A 22185-nucleotide genomic window follows, 5' to 3' on the forward strand; every position below is an offset into this window, starting at 1 on the left:
CTGATTTGAGTGAGAATTTTTCAAATCGATAAGTCTTCTTAACCGATAATAGATTATTTGTCTCGCTCGTCTATAGGTCTTTTCTAGACTTCTATTACAGGGCATTGGCCCCCGTTAGCTAACAAGCACCATTGACGCTAAAGCTGGCTGTTTTCTCTTCTTTCAAATGACTTGATCTTCTTTTGTTTTCCTCTTCGCCTGCCTTCTCTCCCGGTTCGCTGCTGGAAACAAACAAGAAACATAGTACCCACATGTGGGTCTCGAGCCATTACTCTTAACTCGGTTTTCATTGTCCTTATGTTTACAAAACAGGCTTACCCAAAGAGAAAAAACCGGTGATCTATGACATCTCGAAAGCTACAGGCACATGACAAGTTAAACCTGACGTCCAAGTCGATCAATCTGGTTAAAAGGATTTGTCCAGGTCGATGAATCTAGTTCAAAGGATTTGCCGGTGCTTATGCTTGCTTGTCGGGTGTGTGAACCTCAGACGAATACAATGAACCTGAGAGACAACTCTTACAGTGGATTAATTAGGCAGAAATGGCTTCGAGCAATGTTTTCAGAGAGTAACATGAGCTTAGAAAAACGTCATGTCGTTTAGTTGCTTAGGAAACAATAATAACTTCACCACTTACTTCTAACTAAAACCTGTCTGAGTAAATTAAAGAACAGCACCGGAAACTGATACCGACACAACCTAAACAACAAAGCAGACTCCAGAAGCAATTAGAAATGATGTAGAAAATGCCATGTATTTCTCCAGGAGTACTAAACATATTTGATTACAATATCATATGTTCTATAAGTTGAACTTGTTCTGGGATGCAATATGATTTACGAAATATGAAAACCGCACGAGGGCCTTAAATCAGAGAAAACAAAGGAGGACCCTCAAACCAACATCAAGTTGACTGCAGAAAAATGAGTCTCAATGTCTTCAGACTAAGTAAATAACTGAGTCCATTTCCATCAATTCAACCAGGAAAACAAGCATCAATTGGCATCTATATGAACAAAGTCAAGGATGAGCAGGGAAACATGAAGTTTACCTGTAATTATTTTATTCTACACTTTCTAATTAAGAATAAAACAGTTGAGGATCTTATTATAACAAGCCATCTCTGAGTTTTCTTCTGAACAATTCTTAGATTTTCCCGGCTCCTGTTGCAGATGGTGGAATGTTGCTCAGACCAAAATTCTTCTTTACATTATATACCGAACCAGACTCGTATAGCCTTCATCATCCTTGTGTTTAGATGACTGTTTTTGCCTCCGATGCTCAACCCTTTACTCAATTTCTGATGAACCAAGATGCCATCAACTTCTGTCCATTTGATCCACCAAGAACTGAAATAAGACATACTAATATGTAAAATTGCATATCAGTCAGTGTCTAAACTTTCCACACTGAGACAACCTCCTAATTGCAACAAATGGATGCCTGACATAATTCACTTGATAAAACGTTTCGTGCTCCATAATTTATTTTATGGTCCAATTTTCTCAAACTAACTTTGATCTACGTAATTCTTACCTTAATCAATATTGCACCACGTATTTACTTCAACATTTTATTCTCTTTTTTTTCTCTCTCTCTCTCTCTCTATTTTAAATATCAAGTTACAGCAATAAAGTTCACTTTTTCGTTTCTCAAAAATAATGATAGTGAGAATAATCAAGCAAGAAAGAGATAATTGGTCCCCATAAGGATGGTAAAAGAAAGGCTGATACGTGCTGCTTCAATTATCCACTCAAGAGATAACACAGGAAAGACCAGTAAGAAAATAAATGCATTACCATCTAGATGGTGAACTTCCTGCTTCACCTTATACTAGTTAAAATTCCGTTTCCCATATTTCCATATGGAAAACGGAGTAAAAGGCGAGGACTCTGTAGCTAGTTCATTTTCAGTTTTGTTCAATGCCATACACTCATTAGCCTCCAACAAAGTATCCAAATCTCGCGAGAATTTGATAACATGCAGGCTCTCCTCTTCTGTTGACCTCTGCAAAATGATACGAGAAGCATAACCTTTTTTTCTCATCTGAAGACATAACTCTAAGGGGTTATTTGCAGTAAGAGTAACTAAATACAACCAGCCCTTATCAGACAAGAGCTTGTCAGCAACAGGCAATATCTTATCAATAACACTTCGGCCATTTTCCCCTCCGGCCCAAGCAGAGGCAATACCATGACGTCCGACCTCCTCTTCTGGTGTTGGCACATAAGGTGGGTTCACTACCATCACATCCACAGACCTTGATAAGCGCTTCTCCAGTCCTGATGCAATATCTGTATTAACCACCTCAGCATGACAGCCATGTGCTAGTAGTGTTTCACAAGTTACTCTGACTGCATGGGGGTTAATATCAGTTGCGATATAGTAGGCACCAGAATCCTCTTTTCCAAGCAGAAGAGCTAGGGAAGTTATAACATACCCACTGCCACAGCCAATTTCCATGCAGATTGAAGGATGACGTTCTAATAAGTTAGCTCTATCAGCTAGGAGCGCATCAACTAATGCAAACGAATCATCACATGGGTCGTAAACTTCAGGATGTGAACTCACAAGGTTAATGCGAGCAATTTTAGAGAGCATGTTGGAGAGCGCTGTGAGAGACCTGTAACAGAGCCACTGGAAGTTTAAGGCCATTCTTTCCATGACTGATATTAAAGTTTATGAGTTTATAGCATGCAAAATAAGTCTCAAAGGCTGATAATAAAATGCGTCCTTCAAAACCAACCAAAATGGAACAAGAAGCAACAAGACCAACACAAAGCATAAAGCCATAAACCAGAACCAAGATCAGAATACGAATTAGTAGGTTCTCAGTAAAGATCAAAATTAAACCTAAAACAAAATCCAAACAGGCATTATCATAAACCAGCCAGCGAAATACAAGCAGCAAACATAATGGAGATAGAAAGAAACAGCTACACAAGGAGACAAAAGGAGTAGAAAAAAAACACGAAAACAAAGGCAAATGTGCAGAAAATGAACAGGTCAGTTGGAAAATTTATAAAAAGTAGCTACTGTGATTTGTCTACCATAATTCTAAAACAAGCAAAGGAAAAGGCAACAATCTTCCAATACACATTTGCATTGTTCTTCATTCTTCAAATTCTCTCACACAACACAATTACCCAAATTAATGTAAACAATAGAGCCGAGGCAGAAATTCACTCTCTTCACCACAAAAAGAAATTGATACCCCAGTTCCCACAGTAACCTCAAATTAACTTACAGTAGACCAGAAATTACAGTCAACTTGATATCATTTGTCGAATCTCAACACGCAAACACAAAATCCATAAAACTGATATGCAACAGGCATGTACGTTTTGGAATGCATAAGAGTACTCTATCTAACCCTAAAGTCAAGGAAGAAGGATTTGATTACCCAGGAGCTTGGCGACGATTAGCAGGAAACTAGATGGACGGCGACAGACACGGCGAGACGCCCCGGCCGACGGCGATGTTCTGATAAGAAACGGAGTCTCCCAACCAAGATTTAACGGATTTGTCGCTGAATCTTGATTTAATTTTATTCTTTTTTTTTTAAAACAAGACATTTATGCTTAATATTTACTTTTATTTTCAAGTTATCTCATCAAAACATTTTTAATTTCTTAAGTGCTAATTTGTAATTTTGACATTTTGTTGGGCCAAATTAAATTTTCTCCTCATTTTATTGGGCTAAGTATTTTCATGTTTATTGGGTGTAATCCTTTTGAATTAATTGTGTTAATTCTTGAGGCCCATTCCAATAAAACTAAGTAAGAGGGCCAGTTGGTAATTTAAATTTGGGTTAAATACAATTTGCATTTTTGAACTATAGCAAATTGGTGAAATACACATACCCATTTAGATCATTCAATTGTTAATAAAAGAAACGACAAAATTTCACTTTTCGTCCCGTAATTATAGAATTGTTATATTTTTTATATTTTTCCATCAATTTATATGATACGTTCATTTAACTTTTTCCAGCCATCATATTTTTCTTCTATTAAAAAAAAGGATTAAAAATATCACATTTCGAGAACATGCAGGACTAAATGTGTTTTGTCGAAATACATACATGACTAAAATTGATAACCATATAATTAGAGGACTAAATATATCAAATGTATAAATCTTATACGACCAAAATTATTTTTTAGAAAGATAAAGGATAAAAAATACAACAGCCGTATATTTACTAGATGAAAAGTGATTTTTTTTTTCTAAAGAAAATACGTTCAGATTCATCACTATTGCAGCATATCTTATTATTAAATTTAATTTTAGAGAAAATCCAAGAAATTAGTGGCAATTTACTAAAGATTGAGGGCTTGTACAAAAGTAATTTTCAATTACGAGGAATTAATAAAAAATGGGTAGGGTTGGAAATTGGAATTGGATTGGGAAGATCTTTTTGGTAGCAAATAAATGTTGGAACCAAACATCCAACTCAGGCTGACTAAGACACTCAAATAATGCATTTTTGCTGTCCCTTTTGGGTTAATGTGATGTCTATTTCTTTGCCAATTAAATTCTAACCTCTAATCATATCTTTTATATATATATTTCTTTTTTGCAACATCAATCACGCAATTTGTTATACGTATTTGTCCAAGATAGCGAATGTATGAATATTGTTGGGGGGGTCATCTTTCTTTTTCCTTTTTAATTATATGTCGGGCTGGAAAAATTTAGATTAGAATCCGAAATCTTGTGTTTATTATGGAGATAGATGATGTCAATTCTGTTTCAAAAACAAAAAAAAAAATAATAATAATATCAATTCGATCGACTGATTGTTGATCATATTTTTTAAATTTTAAAGAGAATGAATATCTAAGGAGAGAGATGATGCTAATTCAACTATAAACAACATGATAGGTCCCAAACGAATTTTACTGGATTTGAAACTTACCCTATTTTCCTCATGCCTCGACTCAAAAACCAACAGGTTGTGCCTCAAGTTTGCCCTCAACTCCAGACCCTGCGAGTGATCATTTCTTTTTTTTTTTTTTCCCTTCAATTAATTCGTGTATATATATATTAAGATTGCTGTAATAAACATTTGATAAGTTATATTGTGTTAAAAATATAATTTGTCATACAAATATTTGCTTCTTCTTTGATAATTATCCAGGCATTTGTTCAACTTTACAAGAGTTTGTCATTTTATTATTATTTGTACTAAGTTATTAATTAATCTATTGACGCAATAATACAATTTTTTCTCCATATAGTTAAATGAAAAAAATGATTGTGTGAACTCAAACTTCTTGCTCACCTGTGCTTTTGGCAAGAAGTAAGCTTGTGATAAGATTCTTGTTTGTCTTATTTTGACAAATTACAACTGTAGAGATATTAGTAGAGCAGCGAAGCTGAAAGAAAATGATTTTTCAACTACTTGATGAATACCTTTATATTTGGCTCGAATCTGTATAAGGATAATTTAGACGTATTTGAGACTACACTCAATTACTTTACCTGCCCCTGATACTTTATTACAGCGACTTGATGTTTGATTTTACTTAAAATGCGAAAGATCAATTTAGAGAGTGTTTGCGGATGTTTAAAATAAGCATTTGTGACCTTACTACCAAAAATAAGTCGAAAAAAGTGCTCTAATTATTTTATAGCTTTTGTTTAAATTAAATTGATATTTGATAATGGGCATTTGGTATTTATTGTTACTTGTAGCTGTGAATATTCATTTTCCCAAAACATTGAATTGAAACCAAAAATATTATATAGTTTATATTATATTCATTTGCCATTGTTTTATTATCATGTTATACATTTTAAGACAGCAAATTACAATTATAATCATAGTTTGTTTTGAGTATTTGGTCAAATTTTCTTCTTAAATCTGTAGCATATCACTTGTCATTTATTAGATTTTCTCACTTTTTAAATCACTATCAAACATTTCTATGCTGTCCTACCAGCAATATTTCACAATGTTGGCGCTTCACTTACACTGTTCCATTCTCCATTGGACTTAGGTATGATTTTATTTTATTTTTTCTTATATAAATTGTTTATATTTGCGAAAAAACGATGCAGATGCTGCATTTTTTATTTTTAAAGAAATATCGTCCTGCACTGATGCTAGCGATCGCGTTGTTTTATTGTATTCTAGATAGAAAATTTTTTCGTTTTACGTAAATTTCTAAATTTGTAGTTTTGGATATATTAATCTGTTGTTATATTAGTAAAAATATTGAATGAAAACTCATATTTATCCCAATTGACTTATTATTGAGCTAAACAAGTCATTTTATAATCAAATCGCCCTATACATCTTCAGCATGCTAATGTATGTGAGGAGAGGTATATTGCTACTCCAACAAGGCTAATTTGATTAGAAAATATTTGTTTGACCTATAATAAATCAACAACAAGTCAACTCGGGTTAAATACGGATCTTAATTTAATTATTTTTGCTAATATCAGTCAATTTAATGAATTTTGACCAATTGAAGGATCTATTTGTTAAAATAAGAACAAATATCAGGGAGTATTAGATGCAATTTTTCAAACTACATAGATCTGACGTGTAATTATACTATACCATTTAACTAATACATCAATATAATTAAAATTAGTAAATAAATTACATCGATTCAACAAATAATTAAGAATAAACAAGTTGTAATAACTCATATAAAGTGGACAAATATCCGCACATTCGATGAAACTCAATTCCATGACCTCAAACTTATTCATGAACCTCAATCTTAGCCTTAAACTCATTTCTTTATATTTAATTATTAAGAACTTATTTATATTTCCCAACTGATGGGATTTTTTTTCCAAGCATATATTCTCCTCTTCTGTGCGACCAGTTATATTATTAGATATTTTGATTTGAATTATGTCATTAGGACAAACATACTATGCTAAGTTTCACAAGAAAAAAGAAATTCATGTTTTTTAATTATAGAAAATAATAATTACACTTTTCGTCAATATCTCAATAAAATGATTAATAGATCGATAATCAATAGAATATCTATATAATAATAAATTATAATAAACTAACATAAAATGTTATAAATATTGATGAAATTTGAATTTATAATTATTTAATACTTATTCATAAGATGTTGACCGTTAAGATATCATTAATAAAACTTGCATTACTCGTAACATGGAGCGCTTTATGTTAGTACTCCTTTATATTACATCAACCTATTCCAACGGGAAATATATATATATATATTGAATTTGACATAATTCCCTCCTTGGAGCCCATCGATTGGACAGCTGCAAAAGGTGAAAACCATCACCACCCTTATAACTTTATTTTTTTTAAAAAAAAAATAATACTTTTAAATCAATTAATATATTATTATAATTTATTTTTAAGAAGTAAATCAATATTATTAGATCGAATCCACATTTAGATACCTTAAGCTGACAAATACGTGAGGCTTTAAAACAACTGATTTTCGATGTAAAATATGTACTTACTATAATATCTTTAAGTATATTTATTTTTGTCTAGAAAAATAACATCACTTCAATTACTTTATTTAAATTAATATTATCTTTTTGTTTATATACATCTGGATTAAAATATTTTTAGTAACTTTTTTATAAGATGTTTACTTTATTTTCATTATCTTTTATTTAATAAATAAATAAAATATTAAAAAATTTAGAATATGCACGTATATCCCGTGTATTTTTACTACAAGTTCAAATAAAAAAGTACAACTCTAGCCATGTTTATTTATAATTCATCGACAATTAACCATAGAACAATATAATGTACCATACAACCCAAAATATAATTAAACCCAACATTTCGAATAAATTATCTGTAGTATCAAGAACTATGTAAATAAAAAAAGATATAATTATAACATCTATATTTCATGATTTATGGTCTATTTATATGAAATGTTATTGTCTTTTAAGAAATTATACACACACACACACACCAGAAGCGGTTCTTATTTTTTGAAAAATCACATATACAAAAAATAAAAATAAAAAAAAGGTTAATTCATTACACAAACTACTCTTATTTTTTTAATTGGTAAGAGTGGTTTATGCAAAAGATAAAGATAATTTATATAAATAAATTTTAAATCAGGGAGTAAAAATGTAATTATCCCATAAAAAAAGAAAAAAAATTATATAGACATATGCATTGGAAAAGAGGAGTAGAAATGTAAATATAGGATGCAAGAAGAGAACAAGAAAGTTGGAAAAAGTGAAGGAAAATCAAATAATGTAAGGTCACGGGTGGTTATAAAAAGACATCACAAGATACCATTGAGATAAGCAACCAAACAACCCCGACGTTATTCTGCTACCGCCCCTCCCGCAACATCCATGCACCCTCGTTTTCTGCCATTTGATAAACCCCAAGATTGTATCATCCGTTCAAGGATATTCCCTGATCATATCATCTCAATTTTGTAAATATACGCGCGTGAAATGATCATTTATTGGTTGAGACCAATGCTCCATGTTGCAACATGGAGATATAAGAGAGACTCAGTCTTAGTTTAGTACTCTTGGGAAGAAAGTGACTCCATCTGAAAAAATTATTACCACGTTAGATTTGATCGAATCAAATCATTTTACAGATAATTTTTCTTAAATTGTATACAAATAACTCAGAAAGTTCTCCACTTGAGTCAATATATGTCTGCTTGTTTATATTCATATTTGCAATCTTCCAATAAATGTTGTAGTGTAGGTGTGTGAAAATCTCGTTTCAGACCAAAGAGATCAGTCATCAAGACATTCTTAACTTAAACTCCAGTTCTTGTTTGTCCACAGTCACTGTTGATTGCTACATGTACTTGAATCCGAGGTGGTTTTCTGTGTGTTTTCACAGTTGTATAAAGGGTTTATTTTATTGTTGGGTAAAATTTTGATTTCAGTGCTTATCTGAATTTTTGGTGTTTTTCACTTAGTGAAAAAGTTACCTTTTTTTCTCGGACAGCAACAAGAAACCATTCTTTGCTTTCACGAGACTAAATGGCTTTTTTCCAGCCGCAGTTGTCCTGTTCTTGATTGATTGAGACTGCTTTAAATGAGTGGGGTTGGTTAGCCCTTCCATCCTATCCTGTGGTTTCAGACATTTTATACAAGAATTTTTGAGATCCCATGTTGCGCAAAAGGGCCTGTGACTTGAACTGATTAGTTTCTTTTTTTTCTTGATCTTTTCAGGTCATTACATCTGATGAAAAAAATGAATTCTTTACTGCTGTTCAATGTCCTCATTGTTTTGTCTCAGTTGTGTGGTTTTGTTTTGTGTAAGGAGTGTACCAACATTCCAACTCCATTGACATCACATACTTTCAGATATGAATTAATGACATCCCATAATGAGACATGGAAAAAGGAGGTGTTTGCTCATTACCATTTGACTCCTACGGATGATTCCGCCTGGCAAACTTTATTCCCAAGAAAGATGTTAAGGGAGGAAGAGGAACCCCATTGGGCTGCTATGTATAGGAAAATCAAGAATTCTGGTGGGGCTAAAGGGATTGGAGGGCTGCTGAATGAAGTTGCATTGAACGACGTGAGGCTTGATCCTAGTTCGTTGCACGGACAGGCTCAGCAGACTAATTTGGAGTATTTGTTGATGTTGGATGTGGATAGATTGGTGTGGAGTTTTAGGAAGACGGCGGGTTTGGAGACTCCTGGACAGCCGTATGGCGGCTGGGAGTCTCCAAATATCGAGCTCCGTGGTCATTTTGTAGGTTTGTTTCTTGTCTTTGTCCTTTTTCTTTTCATTATAGTGCATTGTCTTTGTAAAATAGTTGCTTTAAATGATGTTTCTTTTGTGTTATTCGCTGTTCTTAAAAATTTGCTTGGCGTTGTTTGCATGATGAAGGTCACTATATGAGTGCCTCGGCACAAATGTGGGCTAGCACTCACAATGACAGCCTCAAAGAGAAAATGAATGCTGTGGTTTCCGTTCTATCGGCTTGTCAGGAGAAAATCGGGACAGGGTATCTTTCGGCTTTCCCCTCGGAATTGTTTGACCGTTTTGAAGCAATAAAGCCCGTTTGGGCGCCATACTACACGATTCACAAGGTGTATACATCTTTTATCAATCTCTTTACGCTAAATTCTGCTCTTTGTAGTTTGTTTACTTGCTAGTTTCATAGTCCGAAACTTCTATAGATATTGGCAGGCCTTTTGGATCAGTATACTCTGGCTGGCAATGATCAAGCTCTGAAAATGACAACATGGATGGTTGATTACTTCTATAATCGAGTACAGAATGTGATATCAAAGTACACACTTGCAAGGCACTGGACATCGTTAAATGAGGAAACTGGAGGCATGAACGATGTTCTTTACAGATTATACAGCATAACGGTCCGCCTTAGCAATTTATAGCGTCTTATTAACTTCTGAAATTAGTTCAGACAACTGAAGTAGGTGCTGTTTAACTTTGAAATTCTGAGCTGCGTTATCTTTGTTCGCAGGGTGATCAGAAACACTTGATATTAGCTCACCTGTTTGATAAACCGTGCTTTCTAGGATTGCTAGCTGTTAAGGTATCCATCCACTGACGTTCCACTAGATAGGAACAGAGTTGATCGATATGATTCCATTCATAAGGATTTCATTTCGCTTTCTCTAGCGCTATTGGCGTTGATTCAGTTGATAAATGTTATTATTTTCTTGCTACAGGCTGATGATATATCCGAATTTCATGCAAATACTCACATTCCAGTGGTTATTGGATCTCAAATGCGGTATGAACTTACCGGTGATCCCCTGTATAAGGTGGTGCTCTCCTTTTCAATCAACTTAACAAAAAGGCCTTCATAGTGGTTTTTCGTTTGTAGAGAACACTTTCGCTTGTCAGATTAGCATTTGTTAAAACAGAATTTCTTGATCATCAGCATCAGAATTTAACAAAACGTGCTGCTTTTTCAGAATTCTGAATGTTTTCTTTAACATGGGCTGTCAGGAAATAGGAACATTCTTCATGGACACTGTTAACTCTTCTCATAGCTATGCCACCGGAGGAACATCGGTTGGGGAGTTCTGGTACAGACAGCAAACTCCAAATGATCATATTCGTATATAACTTTAGTTGACTCCTCTTTTATCGTCTTATTGCAATAAAAATTTTTCTGAATTAATAATTCAAAATTCGTGTCAGTTATTCCCCTCTCCAATTCTTCCAACAGGTCTGATCCAAAGCGTTTGGCTGACACTCTACAGACTGAGAATGAAGAATCATGCACCACTTATAACATGCTCAAGGTGTTCTAACAGTTCTTGTTGTTGCTTGTTTTCTGGGGTGCAAAGGTGTATTTAGTGCATCAACGTCAATGAGAACAGCCGATGCTAATACCGGGAAATCCTTGATTTTAACATGCATGCTAATTTTGTCAACTTCTAGGTTTCGCGGCACCTGTTCAGGTGGACCAAGGAAATGGCATACGCAGATTATTACGAGCGAGCTCTAACAAACGGTGTATTGAGCATCCAGCGAGGAAAGGATCCTGGAATAATGATCTACATGCTTCCATTAGCCCGAGGTGCTTCTAAGGCCAAAAGCTACCATGGATGGGGAACGAAATACGATTCTTTCTGGTGCTGCTATGGGACAGGTACGAATTAAAGGCCCAATCTTTAACACTATTGTTGCATACTTATTTCCATCTTGCTTGTGTTTTAGGAATTGAATCGTTTTCAAAACTGGGAGATTCGATATACTTTGAAGAGGGAGGAAAGCCTCCAACTCTTTACATAATCCAGTACATAAGTAGCTCTCTGAATTGGAGATCAGGAAATATTGACCTGATCCAGGATGTAGAGCAAGTTGTTTCATGGGATCCACGCCTTCGAGTTTCATTCACATTTACATCAAACGAGGTACATTATTCCCTTAGCCAACAGCAATTCTCTCCCTATCTTGAAATCTTGAGAAATTGGAAAATGCACATTGATAGTTATTAAGTTTTTAAGAGTTTTTTATGATGCAGTTCCATATTTTTTTTCTTTTTATGTCCTCTTCAGCACGCGGCAGGTGGGGTAGCATCAACCTTGAACTTCAGAATACCTCTTTGGACATATTCTGATGGTGCAAAGGCATCGTTAAACGGCCAGGATATGCCCTTAGTAACTCCAGGTGAAGCGCATCCTTCTCTTCTTCAAATTACGACATACTTACAATGGTTTGTGGAAATAAAAGTCCAGAAAACACAAGCAACACTCAGTAATAAAACAAAGTACAGAGCATCAGATCATTCCGTTGCTTGATGCAGGCAATTTTTTACCGGTCACTAGATCTTGGAGCGCTGGCGACAAAATTACTTTTGAACTGCCTATAAGTTTTAGAACCGAGGCTATTAAAGGTATATGTATCTATTTGGCATGCTTAATTGAAACTTATTTCATTAGGTACTCGTTTTGTCTCCAAGCTGATAGTAGACTAATAAGTTGTTGTGGTTGTGCTTCAGATGATCGGCCAGAATATGGTTCTATTCAGGCAATATTCTACGGCCCCTACCTTCTTGCCGGTCTTTCCAGTGGCGACTGGGACATAAATGCAAAGTCAGCTACTTCATTTTCAGACTGGATCACTCCAGTTCCAGCTGAATACAATTCTCATTTGATATCTCTGTCCCAAGAATCCGGGGAATCAGCATTTGCCGTCACAAACTCCGACAACTCACTGACATTGGAAAATATTCCTCAACCAGGAACCGACTCTGCTGTCAGCTCATCGTTTAGGCTGATCTTGAAAGAGCCTGGACGGGGAAACTTTTCAGGGCCGGGAGACGCCATTGGGAAATTAGTCATGCTGGAATCATTCAACTTGCCAGGCATGTTCATTGTGCATTATGGAGATGGGAAGAATCTTGGAGTGGCTGGTTCCTCAGACGCTGGTGGTTCCGTTTTCCGCATGGTTGCTGGACTGGACGGCAAAAATACGACTGTGTCGTTGGAGTCTGCAGACAAGAACGGTTGCTTCTTTTACAGCGATGCGGGCTACAAAAACGGGACGAGCATCAAACTTAGCTGCAATTCAGGATCATCATCAGATGAAGGATTCAAACAGGCTGCAAGTTTCACATTGAGAAAAGGATTTAGTGAGTATCATCCCATCAGCTTTGTTGCAAAGGGTGTACAGAGGAACTTTCTACTGTCTCCGTTGCTTAGCCTAAGGGATGAGTCTTACACTGTCTACTTCAATATTCATTCTTAGTACTGATTCAGCAGTGAGATTGCAATGGAATTTCATATAATAAAAAAATATTTAAAAAAGAATGGTAAGTAGAACAATTTTCTTGATTGTACGACGTTGTATTTCACATGATAGTTACTTAGTCTGGAAAATGATGTTTTTTTGGAATATTTTGTGCTGTTCATTTTATTACAAATGTTTAAATAATTTTAAGGGCAAGTGCATATATGATATTTAAGGGCAAGTTTGTCTTGCAAATGCACCACTTCATGTGGTATATCCTCGCATAACAATCGACTGAAAAACAATCATTTATGGTAACTTATAAATTAAATTGACCACAAAAAAAAAAAAAAAGATGACAAAGTGTAAAAATAAGTATACTTTAAATGACAAAATATAATTTATTTTTAATTTTATTGATTATAATTTGCGGTGAAATTATAATCCAATATTGGTACGACTAAAGTTGAACCAATCACATGTTCTATTGTATGTAAATCAACAATCAAATAAGTGTGTTACATTTGTCATATGATCGATCTACATTTAGAAATAAAGACTAATCATTTATATTAAAATTATCATGTAATTAATTTGATTTTTCAATAAAATTTGATCTGAAATTTGAAAAGAAAGTTCATAATTTGCAGTATCTAATTAGGATATAATTAATTTATCATCTTTTGGGATAGTTTTCTTTTTCTTTTTCTCTTTTGGAGAAATAGATGGAATATAGTTTTTAAAATGAGGAATCAATAAGATTGATTTTGGCAAAATGGATTTGATGAAAGAAATTTGCAATCTTGATTGATTTTTGACCTATGTAACAATTATCTTTTGTGATTTTAATTCTTTTTTTTTTTTTAGCATATTTCATTTTTCTTATTTTTGAACTCTTCATCTCTCTCCTTCTTATCCTTTACCATAAAACAAAAGAGCCATCAATACTTCTTCCTATTTTCCTGTTCTTTGTGCATCGGCTAATAATACTGATAATAATTATAATTGAATATTTACAAAAATATTAATATTAAATATTTTGTTTCTTAAATAGAAGCATTTATTGAGAAGAATACTTTATTTACAAAAAATAAAAAAAAAATAGCACTAGCATTGTATTTCTGGAAAAATTAATAAGAAAACTAATATAATTGGCCTTCCCATAAATGTCTTTTTTTCCCTTGGAGTAAAAGTAATAAATTATTATTTATATAAATAATAAATTATTAATTATAAATATTAAATATCTATGTATAACAAGTATTCGACCAGTATAATAATCATGTACTAATAATAAATTTTGTCTCTTTTGGATAAATCATTTAGTACCCGAAGCTAACGAAGCTCCAAGAAAGGCTCTGAATTCTCCTCTGATTCTCTCCCTCTCCATATGCCATATGATTTCCTTTCGTGCTGGGGAGTTTCTATGTGATGGTTATGTATATGATTGTCGATGCTCCGAGCTATTTTCACAAAACGTTCTTGATTCTTGGTCATTGCATATGTTTTCTTAGTATTTGATTTTACGGATAGCAGTCTGAGTGTTTGTTGGGATTTTGTTGTTAACAACTGCTTTATTGGGAAAGTAGCCTTCATAGTTATCAGTATCACTTTGGAAACGTGGACTTTAAAAATAAGTCTACTTTTTCTTATTGCATGTACGCTGGACCTCTAGTTTCTTGTTCGGAATTTAATACATTTGGGGGATGCAGATGAAATCTTTGCCTGTATTGATCAAGATGTTTGGAGGGTTTGTTGTGTTTTCTCTGTTTTTCGGGTTTGTCTTTAGTGATAAGGTTTGTACTAATAGTGGAGTCTTATCTCACACTTCTCGCTATGAATTTTTATACTCAAAGAATGAATCTTGGGAAAAACAAAACCTTGCCCATTTGCATTTGATTCCGAGTGATGATCATACCTGGTCCAGTTTGATTCCAAGGAAAATGTTGAGAGAGGAGGATGAAATTAGTTGGAACATACTGTATAGAAAAATGAAGAGTTCTGGTGGGGTGAGGGGGGTAGGAGATGGTTTTCTGAAGGAAGTTTCACTGCATGATGTGACATTGGACCCTGATTCAGTTCATGGTTTGGCTCAGCAGACTAATTTGGAGTATTTGTTAATGCTGGATGTTGATAGATTGGTGTGGAGTTTTAGGAAAACAGCAGGTTTGGAGACTCCTGGTGAGCCGTATGGCGGGTGGGAAGCTCCAAATGTTGAGCTTCGGGGTCATTTTGTAGGTTGGTTTTGTTTTGGTTTTGTTTTACTTTTGTTCCATCGCTGTTTTTAAGTTATTGAAGGAGTTGCATCCGTTTTCTCTTGTACGGCAGAAACTTGAAATCACGTGTATGGCTGAAACTGTTCTTCTCCTCTTTGGTTTTAATTAACATGAGCAGTTGAGATTTCTTATAACAATATGTTCAACTTTGGAGGATTGTGAAAAGTTTTAGGCATCTTAAATCCTGCAGTTGAAATGCTTCTTTTTCTCAAAGTTAATTAGCACCCAAGTAGTACCTTTGAATATTTTGCGACCTATGTTGATGCCATCACCTGTCTGTTATGTTCACTTGTTGAACTTAAAACTGTTGCAGCAAGCTATAGATGTTTTTGGCCCTACGGTTAGTTGGAATTATTTCAGAGAGTATTTTATGTGCTCTCTTTTACTTTTCTCTTTTCCTCTTTTTCTATGCCATCTATTTAAAATGAGTAAGTATCTGGAGTCTGTCTTAAATTCTCATTATGTAACTATTCTGTTCTGAACCCAGTCAAGTAACACAAATAAAAGGAACAAGATTTTATGTATTTTCTTTACTGTTTTATGATAACAAGACATAGTAGTTGAATAAATGGAGTGCTAGAAAGGTACAGAAACATTGTAAACAATATGACACGTGAAATAGTGCAATCTGTCTCTTATTATGCATTCATTCCAAAAGTTTGAATGTATTCACATTTAATTTGTACTTAATTGAAGGGCATTACCTGAGCGCAACTGCACAAATGTGGGCTAGCACACATAATGCTGAGCTCAGAGAAAAAATGTCCTCAGTTGTTTCTGCTCTATCAGATTGCCAAAGTAAAATAGGCACTGGATATCTGTCGGCATTTCCATCTGAACTGTTTGACCGTTTTGAAGCTCTGAAAGAAGTCTGGGCTCCATATTATACAATTCACAAGGTAGGAGCTTTTGCTACTATTCATATTGTGTTGTAATTGGTTTTGATGTTTAACTATTTTGCAGATATTGGCTGGTCTTTTAGATCAGTACACTTTGGCTGACAACGCTCAGGCTTTGAATATGACAACTTGGATGGTTGATTACTTCTACAACCGTGTGCAAAATGTGATATCGAAGTACACCATTGAAAGGCACTGGTTATCACTAAATGAAGAAACAGGTGGCATGAATGACGTTCTTTATAAGTTGCACATTATAACGGTGAGCTGCCTCAGTTATAAATCTGTATCATCTTGCTTATATTGTTTCCAGATATATAATACTGCTATATTTCTTTTTAGCAATTTGGACTACTTTGGAAAGGCTAAAAAGTCAAGAATATACTGAAAAAGATAAGACGAGCATTTGGAATTAACATCGAAAGAGTAAAAGATGAATATACTACTGGAAGTAACAATATGAAAATTCTGTGCTTAAGTTTGTATTTTCTTTCTGTAGGTGTATCAAGTTAGCGTCTTTCTCTAAATTCTTGTATTATGGGGAGAAAAAATTGGAATCCTTGTTACCGATCTTGTTTTTGGTGTGAATGATTAAGTGAAGGAAATATCATTCTCCTAATATGAATGGCTGTGCCCAAGCTTTATAAATGGAAAAGGTGAACAATTACACCAGAGCAGTTACTCTAGCTACATATTAATTTTGAATGATTTGCTTCAATGTGCATATCAACTCATCTTGATGCATATTATGAATTTGCAGGGAAACCAGAAGCATTTATTGTTGGCTCATCTATTTGACAAGCCATGCTTTCTGGGATTGCTAGCAATGAAGGTAGTTATTCCCTTTATTTTAATCATGATCCAAGTTCAATTTTTACTTTACTTTCATCTCTATCTTAATGTGACTATTTCTTCTATTTCTGCAAACGAAGATGTTAATTCTGAACTTTACAAAATGTAGAATTTTGTAGTCTTTTACATTAATTGGATAGTAAGAGCGAGAGGTTGGAGTAAGTACAAGAGGGAATCTGGTGTCAGAGTAAAAGGTAAAGTAAAAAGTTTAATCTCACACCTGAATTATACCTGCTAATGGGAATATGGAGAAAGGAGTAGGAAGAGAAAAGTAAGACCTGAAATGAAGGAGACAAATATCTACTTGTAGCAATTATAAGTTGTATTCTATGGCATGAGACATGAATAGAGATAAAGGCATATAAAGTCCCACTCCTGTTAGTTCGGATTTGGAAATACAATGCAGTAGAACTTCGACATTAAAATAAGATTTTGCAGAAGTGGCAATTCCTAGTTATTTGTTATTTGTGAGGATTCATAGCAGTTTTGACTATTTTGCCTTTTTATGTTTGCATCTGCACTGAATTCTCTAGGCATCATTGTTCCGCAGGCTATTTGCTGAATAGTTTCAAGCAAAGAATTCGACATTTCTTATTTTTAGTAATAACTTGCCTATATGTTCTTGGGACATTAATCTGAAGGTCATGATTCTATACATGACATGTGTGAAAGGAAAACATTCAGATAAATAACAGCTTTTTTTGTATAAATAAGTAGAGCGCCTCTACAATTTTGAGCTCTAAAAAAATGTTCTCCTTTCAATTTCTTTTGGTTTGGCTGTTCCGAGATTTCAAGAACTTTAACTCTGAAATGTCACACCTCTTGGTGCTCACTCGTAAGTAATTTCGGGAATCTTATAGTTTAGGATTATATTGGTAGTATATGTTATAGAAATTGAGTTTAGTTGAGTTTATCATGTTCAAGTATAGAACCTTGTCGTTGAGTATTTGATGTCAATTTGATGCCTTATATTTTAATGGCTCATGAGGAAGGAGATTATTCATGTGGATGACTTAGTCTGTATCCTCATGTTCCATATGGATGTTGTCTTACGATGTTGCATTGTTTAACTTTTTGTTCCTTCTGATTTTTATGATCATATCAAGTAATATTATCAGGGTTATTAGGTGATGCACCAGACGTATTGATTAATTATTGTACTTGTAGGCTGATGATATATCTGGTTTTCATTCCAACACACATATTCCAATTGTTATTGGATCTCAATTGCGATATGAAATTACTGGCGACTCACTTTATAAGGTAAGGCTCTGGTGTCTAAATATCGAGCTGTGTGTGAATGGCATTTAGCACATTGTCATAACATAATGTACTGTAGTAGATCTTAAGCAACTGTGGGGACTTCTTCTTTTGACAACTTATAAATAAAGTCTTAGAGTACACCTGCCCAGCGATAATCTATGCATTCAATGGTAAATTTGAAACAAATCGTGTGATCCCTCAAAGTTGGGCTGCAAACGTTTAGCTTTTCCAGTTACACTCTAATGTATCAGTACTTTTCTCCCCTAAGAATTTAACAAAGAAAATTGCACATAAGAAGTCATTAGGCTTTTGTCCATTTGGCTCAAACTTGCTATGCAGATTAGATAGACATTTTTATCAAGGTGTTAGACGGGAATCATCCAATTTTGGGGCCGTGGATATGGTCACAGCATTTTTGACATTTCAACATGTATAACTGGAGTAAATATTCCATAAGTAATGTATAAGTTTCACTCAAGGAGATATCACAAGAAGAAGACAGTCTCCAGAAAAGATGACTCTGTAAATTCAAATGGACCTGGAAATATGTATTTTTAGGTTAGGTACACTGGAGTGTCATAAGCAGTAGCGACATGTGAAGACTCCTATCCGTACCATGAGATAAGTGTTTTGTCGACATGGAAATGGATGCTGGTAAAAAGTAAAAACTCTGACCAAGATTCCTATAGGTTGTTCCTGTCTTTGTTTTAGTCTTCTATTTGCCTGCTTTTGCTCCATCATGGGACATTCAGTTGGTTTTATGCCATGTGGCTGACCACAGAGGCCATCGCTGAAAGTTTTAAGTTTTAACAAGAATGGAGATGTGATTTGTATTCCGCATGTCTTTCCAGGAAATTGGAACATTCTTCATGGATATAGTCAACTCATCTCACAGCTATGCGACAGGAGGGACATCAGTTGGCGAATTCTGGTGCAATCTTCAACTTTTGCAATTTGGATTTGTTACATTTATGAATGGAAAAGAAATAGTTTATGATATTACTTAGGTATGTTTCACTCACCAATTTTGTTTGTTTCTTATCATCTGAAGTCAATGACTTATGTGTAGGTCTGATCCAAAGCGATTAGCCAGCACTCTGGAAACTGAGAATGAAGAATCTTGTACAACTTATAACATGCTAAAGGTGTGCCTATATCTTTGGTAACTTTACTCTGAGCTGGTTGGGCATTTGAGGCGTTAGATGTTCTGTAGTGTCCTATTATGTGATGCTGTTGCTTAGTTACTCTATTTTACTTCAAAAACATTACATTTGATTGCACTCTAATTCACGTCCAGAATGTCATATGCCCTGGTGCTCAGTGTTTAATACATTACACACTAAGGGTGTTCTCACTTGGATCGTGTAGGTTTCTCGCCACCTCTTTAGATGGACCAAAGAAATGGCATATGCAGATTATTACGAACGAGCCCTGACAAATGGTGTATTGGGCATACAAAGAGGCAGGGAACCTGGAGTCATGATCTACATGCTTCCTCTACGTGCTGGTGGGTCCAAGGCACGAGGCTACCATGGATGGGGAACGAAGTTTGATTCTTTTTGGTGCTGTTATGGAACAGGTAAAACATCATGAGTTTTTTCTTTGCTTCTTATCTTTTCCATAGAGCCCTCCTATCTGGATGATCCCAAAATATTACTAAAGCTGTTGATCATTCTCCTGTAGTTTGTACTTAACAACTAAATAAATTAGTTGCTAGAAACTTGCTCTCTTAAATTTTCGTTCAGTGTTGTCCCAAAAGGGTGTGGCTGCTACATTACATCTTACTTAATATCTATTAGTTGTGTTAAATTTTTCTCAGGTTATTCTCTTGCAGAATATTAGCTGAGAAACCATCTGAGATATTTGATTATATATATATATATATATATATATTCACTACTCTCACCTACAGGAATCGAGTCGTTCTCAAAATTAGGAGATTCAATATACTTTGAAGAGGAGGGAAAAGATTTGGGGCTCTACATCATACAATATATATCAAGCACCTTTGATTGGAGATCTGGCCAAGTTGTGCTGAACCAAAGAGTAGAACCTGTTGTTTCATGGGATCAAAGGCTTCAAGTAACAGTCACAATATCCCCAAAAAGGGTACATAAAATCTACTATCTGCAAATTACAGTTCATTATCTTCGGGATTTGAGAATGGAACTAATAACAGAATAACTGGTTTTCTGCAGCGCACTAATATTTGTTTCTCAAGATGTTTATCGCTTAATCTTTCTTCGGGCCAAAATATACGCAGCTTTGTCCCTGCAATATGCATTATGCTGCTCTTGCACTTGAATTATTGCTCTTTCTGGAAACATGAAATAAGCCATTTATGTGATTTCATGCAGCAAAATGAAGGAATATCATCAACCCTGAAGTTGAGGATTCCACTGTGGACATGTTCTAGTGGTTCAAAGGCATCCTTAAACGGCGAAGAGCTGTCTTTACCGGCGACTGGTATTAACTTTAACTCTCTTGTTAATTACACTCTTGAAACTTTATAGTTCTCTTTGCGGTTGCCATTCTGCTCAAATTACAATGAAGCAAAACGCAAGAAGTTTATTGCTTTTCACTCCCCGATGCAGGCAATTTCCTGTCGATTACTAAAAGTTGGAGCCCGGGAGACGAAATCAGTCTTGATTTGCCTTTGCGTCTAAGAAGCGAGGCTATTAGAGGTATCTTCTTTTGATGCTCAAATTACATCAATGCTTTAATTTTTTCTTGTATGTCAGCTAACAAGTTCACCTCTTGCAGACGACAGGCTGGAGTATGCTTCCATTCAGGCTTTTCTTTATGGCCCCTACGTTCTTGCTGGTCTTTCCACTGGTGATTGGGACATTGAAATAGAGCAGAATGCTCCACTTTCAGACTGCATCACTCCAATTCCTGCTGATTATAACTCTCATCTGATTACTCTTGTTCAAGAATTTGAGAGCTCAGTGTTTGTCCTTACCAACTCTGATCGACTTGTAAAAATGGAAAAGTTTCCCCAACCAGGAACTGACGCTGCTCTTGGAGCTACATTTAGGCTCATCATGAAGAACTCAGAACCCAAAACTTCCCCTGCGACAAAAGATGTTATTGGCAAAACGGTCATGCTGGAACCATTCAATTTTCCAGGTACGTTTTTATTGCATCGAGGGGATGATGAAAGTCTTGAAGTGTCAGATTCCTCTACGGATGGAACACAATCCTCTGTTTTCCGTTTAGTCACTGGACTAGATGGCAAGAATGGAACACTTTCCTTGGAGTCGGAAAGTGAACGAGGATGTTTCGTTCATAGCGAGCCCGGAAATGATTCTGGGGGAAGTGTCAAGCTTAAGTGTAGTTCTGGTTCGTCGGATTCTGGATTTCAACAGGCGACGAGTTTTAAGTTGCAAGATGGTATTAGCAAGTACCATCCTATTAGCTTTGTAGCGAAAGGGGTGAGAAGGAACTTTCTTCTTGCTCCATTACTTAGCTTGAGAGATGAGTCTTACACAGTCTACTTTAACACTTCCATGTAAATTATGACACCAGAAAGATTGTACATTGTTGATAAGTAAAGAAGAATGAGTCAGACTCTACTTTCATCAGATAAAGTGTGGGTGCCTCTTTGATTTCATTACATCACAAGATTCATCACTATCTTGATGATATCATTTGGGTAGTTGGGTTCAAGTCGAACGGACCGTGCCTTCTCATAAATTTATAAAAATC

At 34.9% G+C, this 22185-nt stretch overlaps 3 protein-coding genes across 4 annotated transcripts; 2 read left to right on the forward strand and 1 right to left on the reverse strand.

The window, feature by feature from the left end:
* Nucleotides 1-910: 910 nt before the first annotated feature.
* On the reverse strand, nucleotides 911-3576 carry LOC105163555 (S-adenosyl-L-methionine-dependent methyltransferases superfamily protein). 2 transcript variants are annotated; one of them, XM_011081958.3, is made up of 3 exons: nucleotides 3405-3576; nucleotides 1801-2624; nucleotides 911-1327 (listed from the first exon to the last, which is right to left on the reverse strand). In XM_011081958.3, exon 2 carries the CDS (start codon nucleotides 2600-2602, stop codon nucleotides 1835-1837), a length of 768 nt encoding a protein of 255 aa, XP_011080260.1. In that variant the 5' UTR covers nucleotides 2603-2624; nucleotides 3405-3576; the 3' UTR covers nucleotides 911-1327; nucleotides 1801-1834. The 2 variants fall into 2 exon arrangements, with proteins under 2 accessions (XP_011080260.1, XP_011080259.1); XM_011081957.3 differs by having other exon boundaries at nucleotides 911-1350; nucleotides 3405-3575.
* Nucleotides 3577-8286: 4710 nt separating this feature from the next.
* Nucleotides 8287-13354, forward strand: LOC105163554 (uncharacterized). Its single transcript, XM_011081956.3, has 12 exons — nucleotides 8287-9729; nucleotides 9864-10066; nucleotides 10157-10354; nucleotides 10465-10536; nucleotides 10673-10768; nucleotides 10956-11035; nucleotides 11179-11254; nucleotides 11394-11604; nucleotides 11673-11869; nucleotides 12014-12125; nucleotides 12262-12351; nucleotides 12457-13354. The coding sequence occupies exons 1-12, from the start codon at nucleotides 9207-9209 to the stop codon at nucleotides 13203-13205; spliced, it is 2607 nt and encodes an 868-aa protein (XP_011080258.1). The 5' UTR covers nucleotides 8287-9206; the 3' UTR covers nucleotides 13206-13354.
* Nucleotides 13355-14477: 1123 nt separating this feature from the next.
* On the forward strand, nucleotides 14478-22067 carry LOC110012147 (uncharacterized). Its single transcript, XM_020694744.2, has 12 exons — nucleotides 14478-15425; nucleotides 16160-16362; nucleotides 16427-16624; nucleotides 17123-17194; nucleotides 18382-18477; nucleotides 19329-19408; nucleotides 19547-19622; nucleotides 19846-20056; nucleotides 20390-20586; nucleotides 20835-20943; nucleotides 21072-21161; nucleotides 21241-22067. The coding sequence occupies exons 1-12, from the start codon at nucleotides 14894-14896 to the stop codon at nucleotides 21990-21992; spliced, it is 2616 nt and encodes an 871-aa protein (XP_020550403.2). The 5' UTR covers nucleotides 14478-14893; the 3' UTR covers nucleotides 21993-22067.
* Nucleotides 22068-22185: the final 118 nt, after the last annotated feature.

Source organism: Sesamum indicum, linkage group LG6 (assembly GCF_026168435.1).
Source record: "Sesamum indicum cultivar Baizhima isolate 11 linkage group LG6, ASM2616843v1, whole genome shotgun sequence".
NCBI classification, from domain to species: domain Eukaryota; kingdom Viridiplantae; phylum Streptophyta; class Magnoliopsida; order Lamiales; family Pedaliaceae; genus Sesamum; species Sesamum indicum.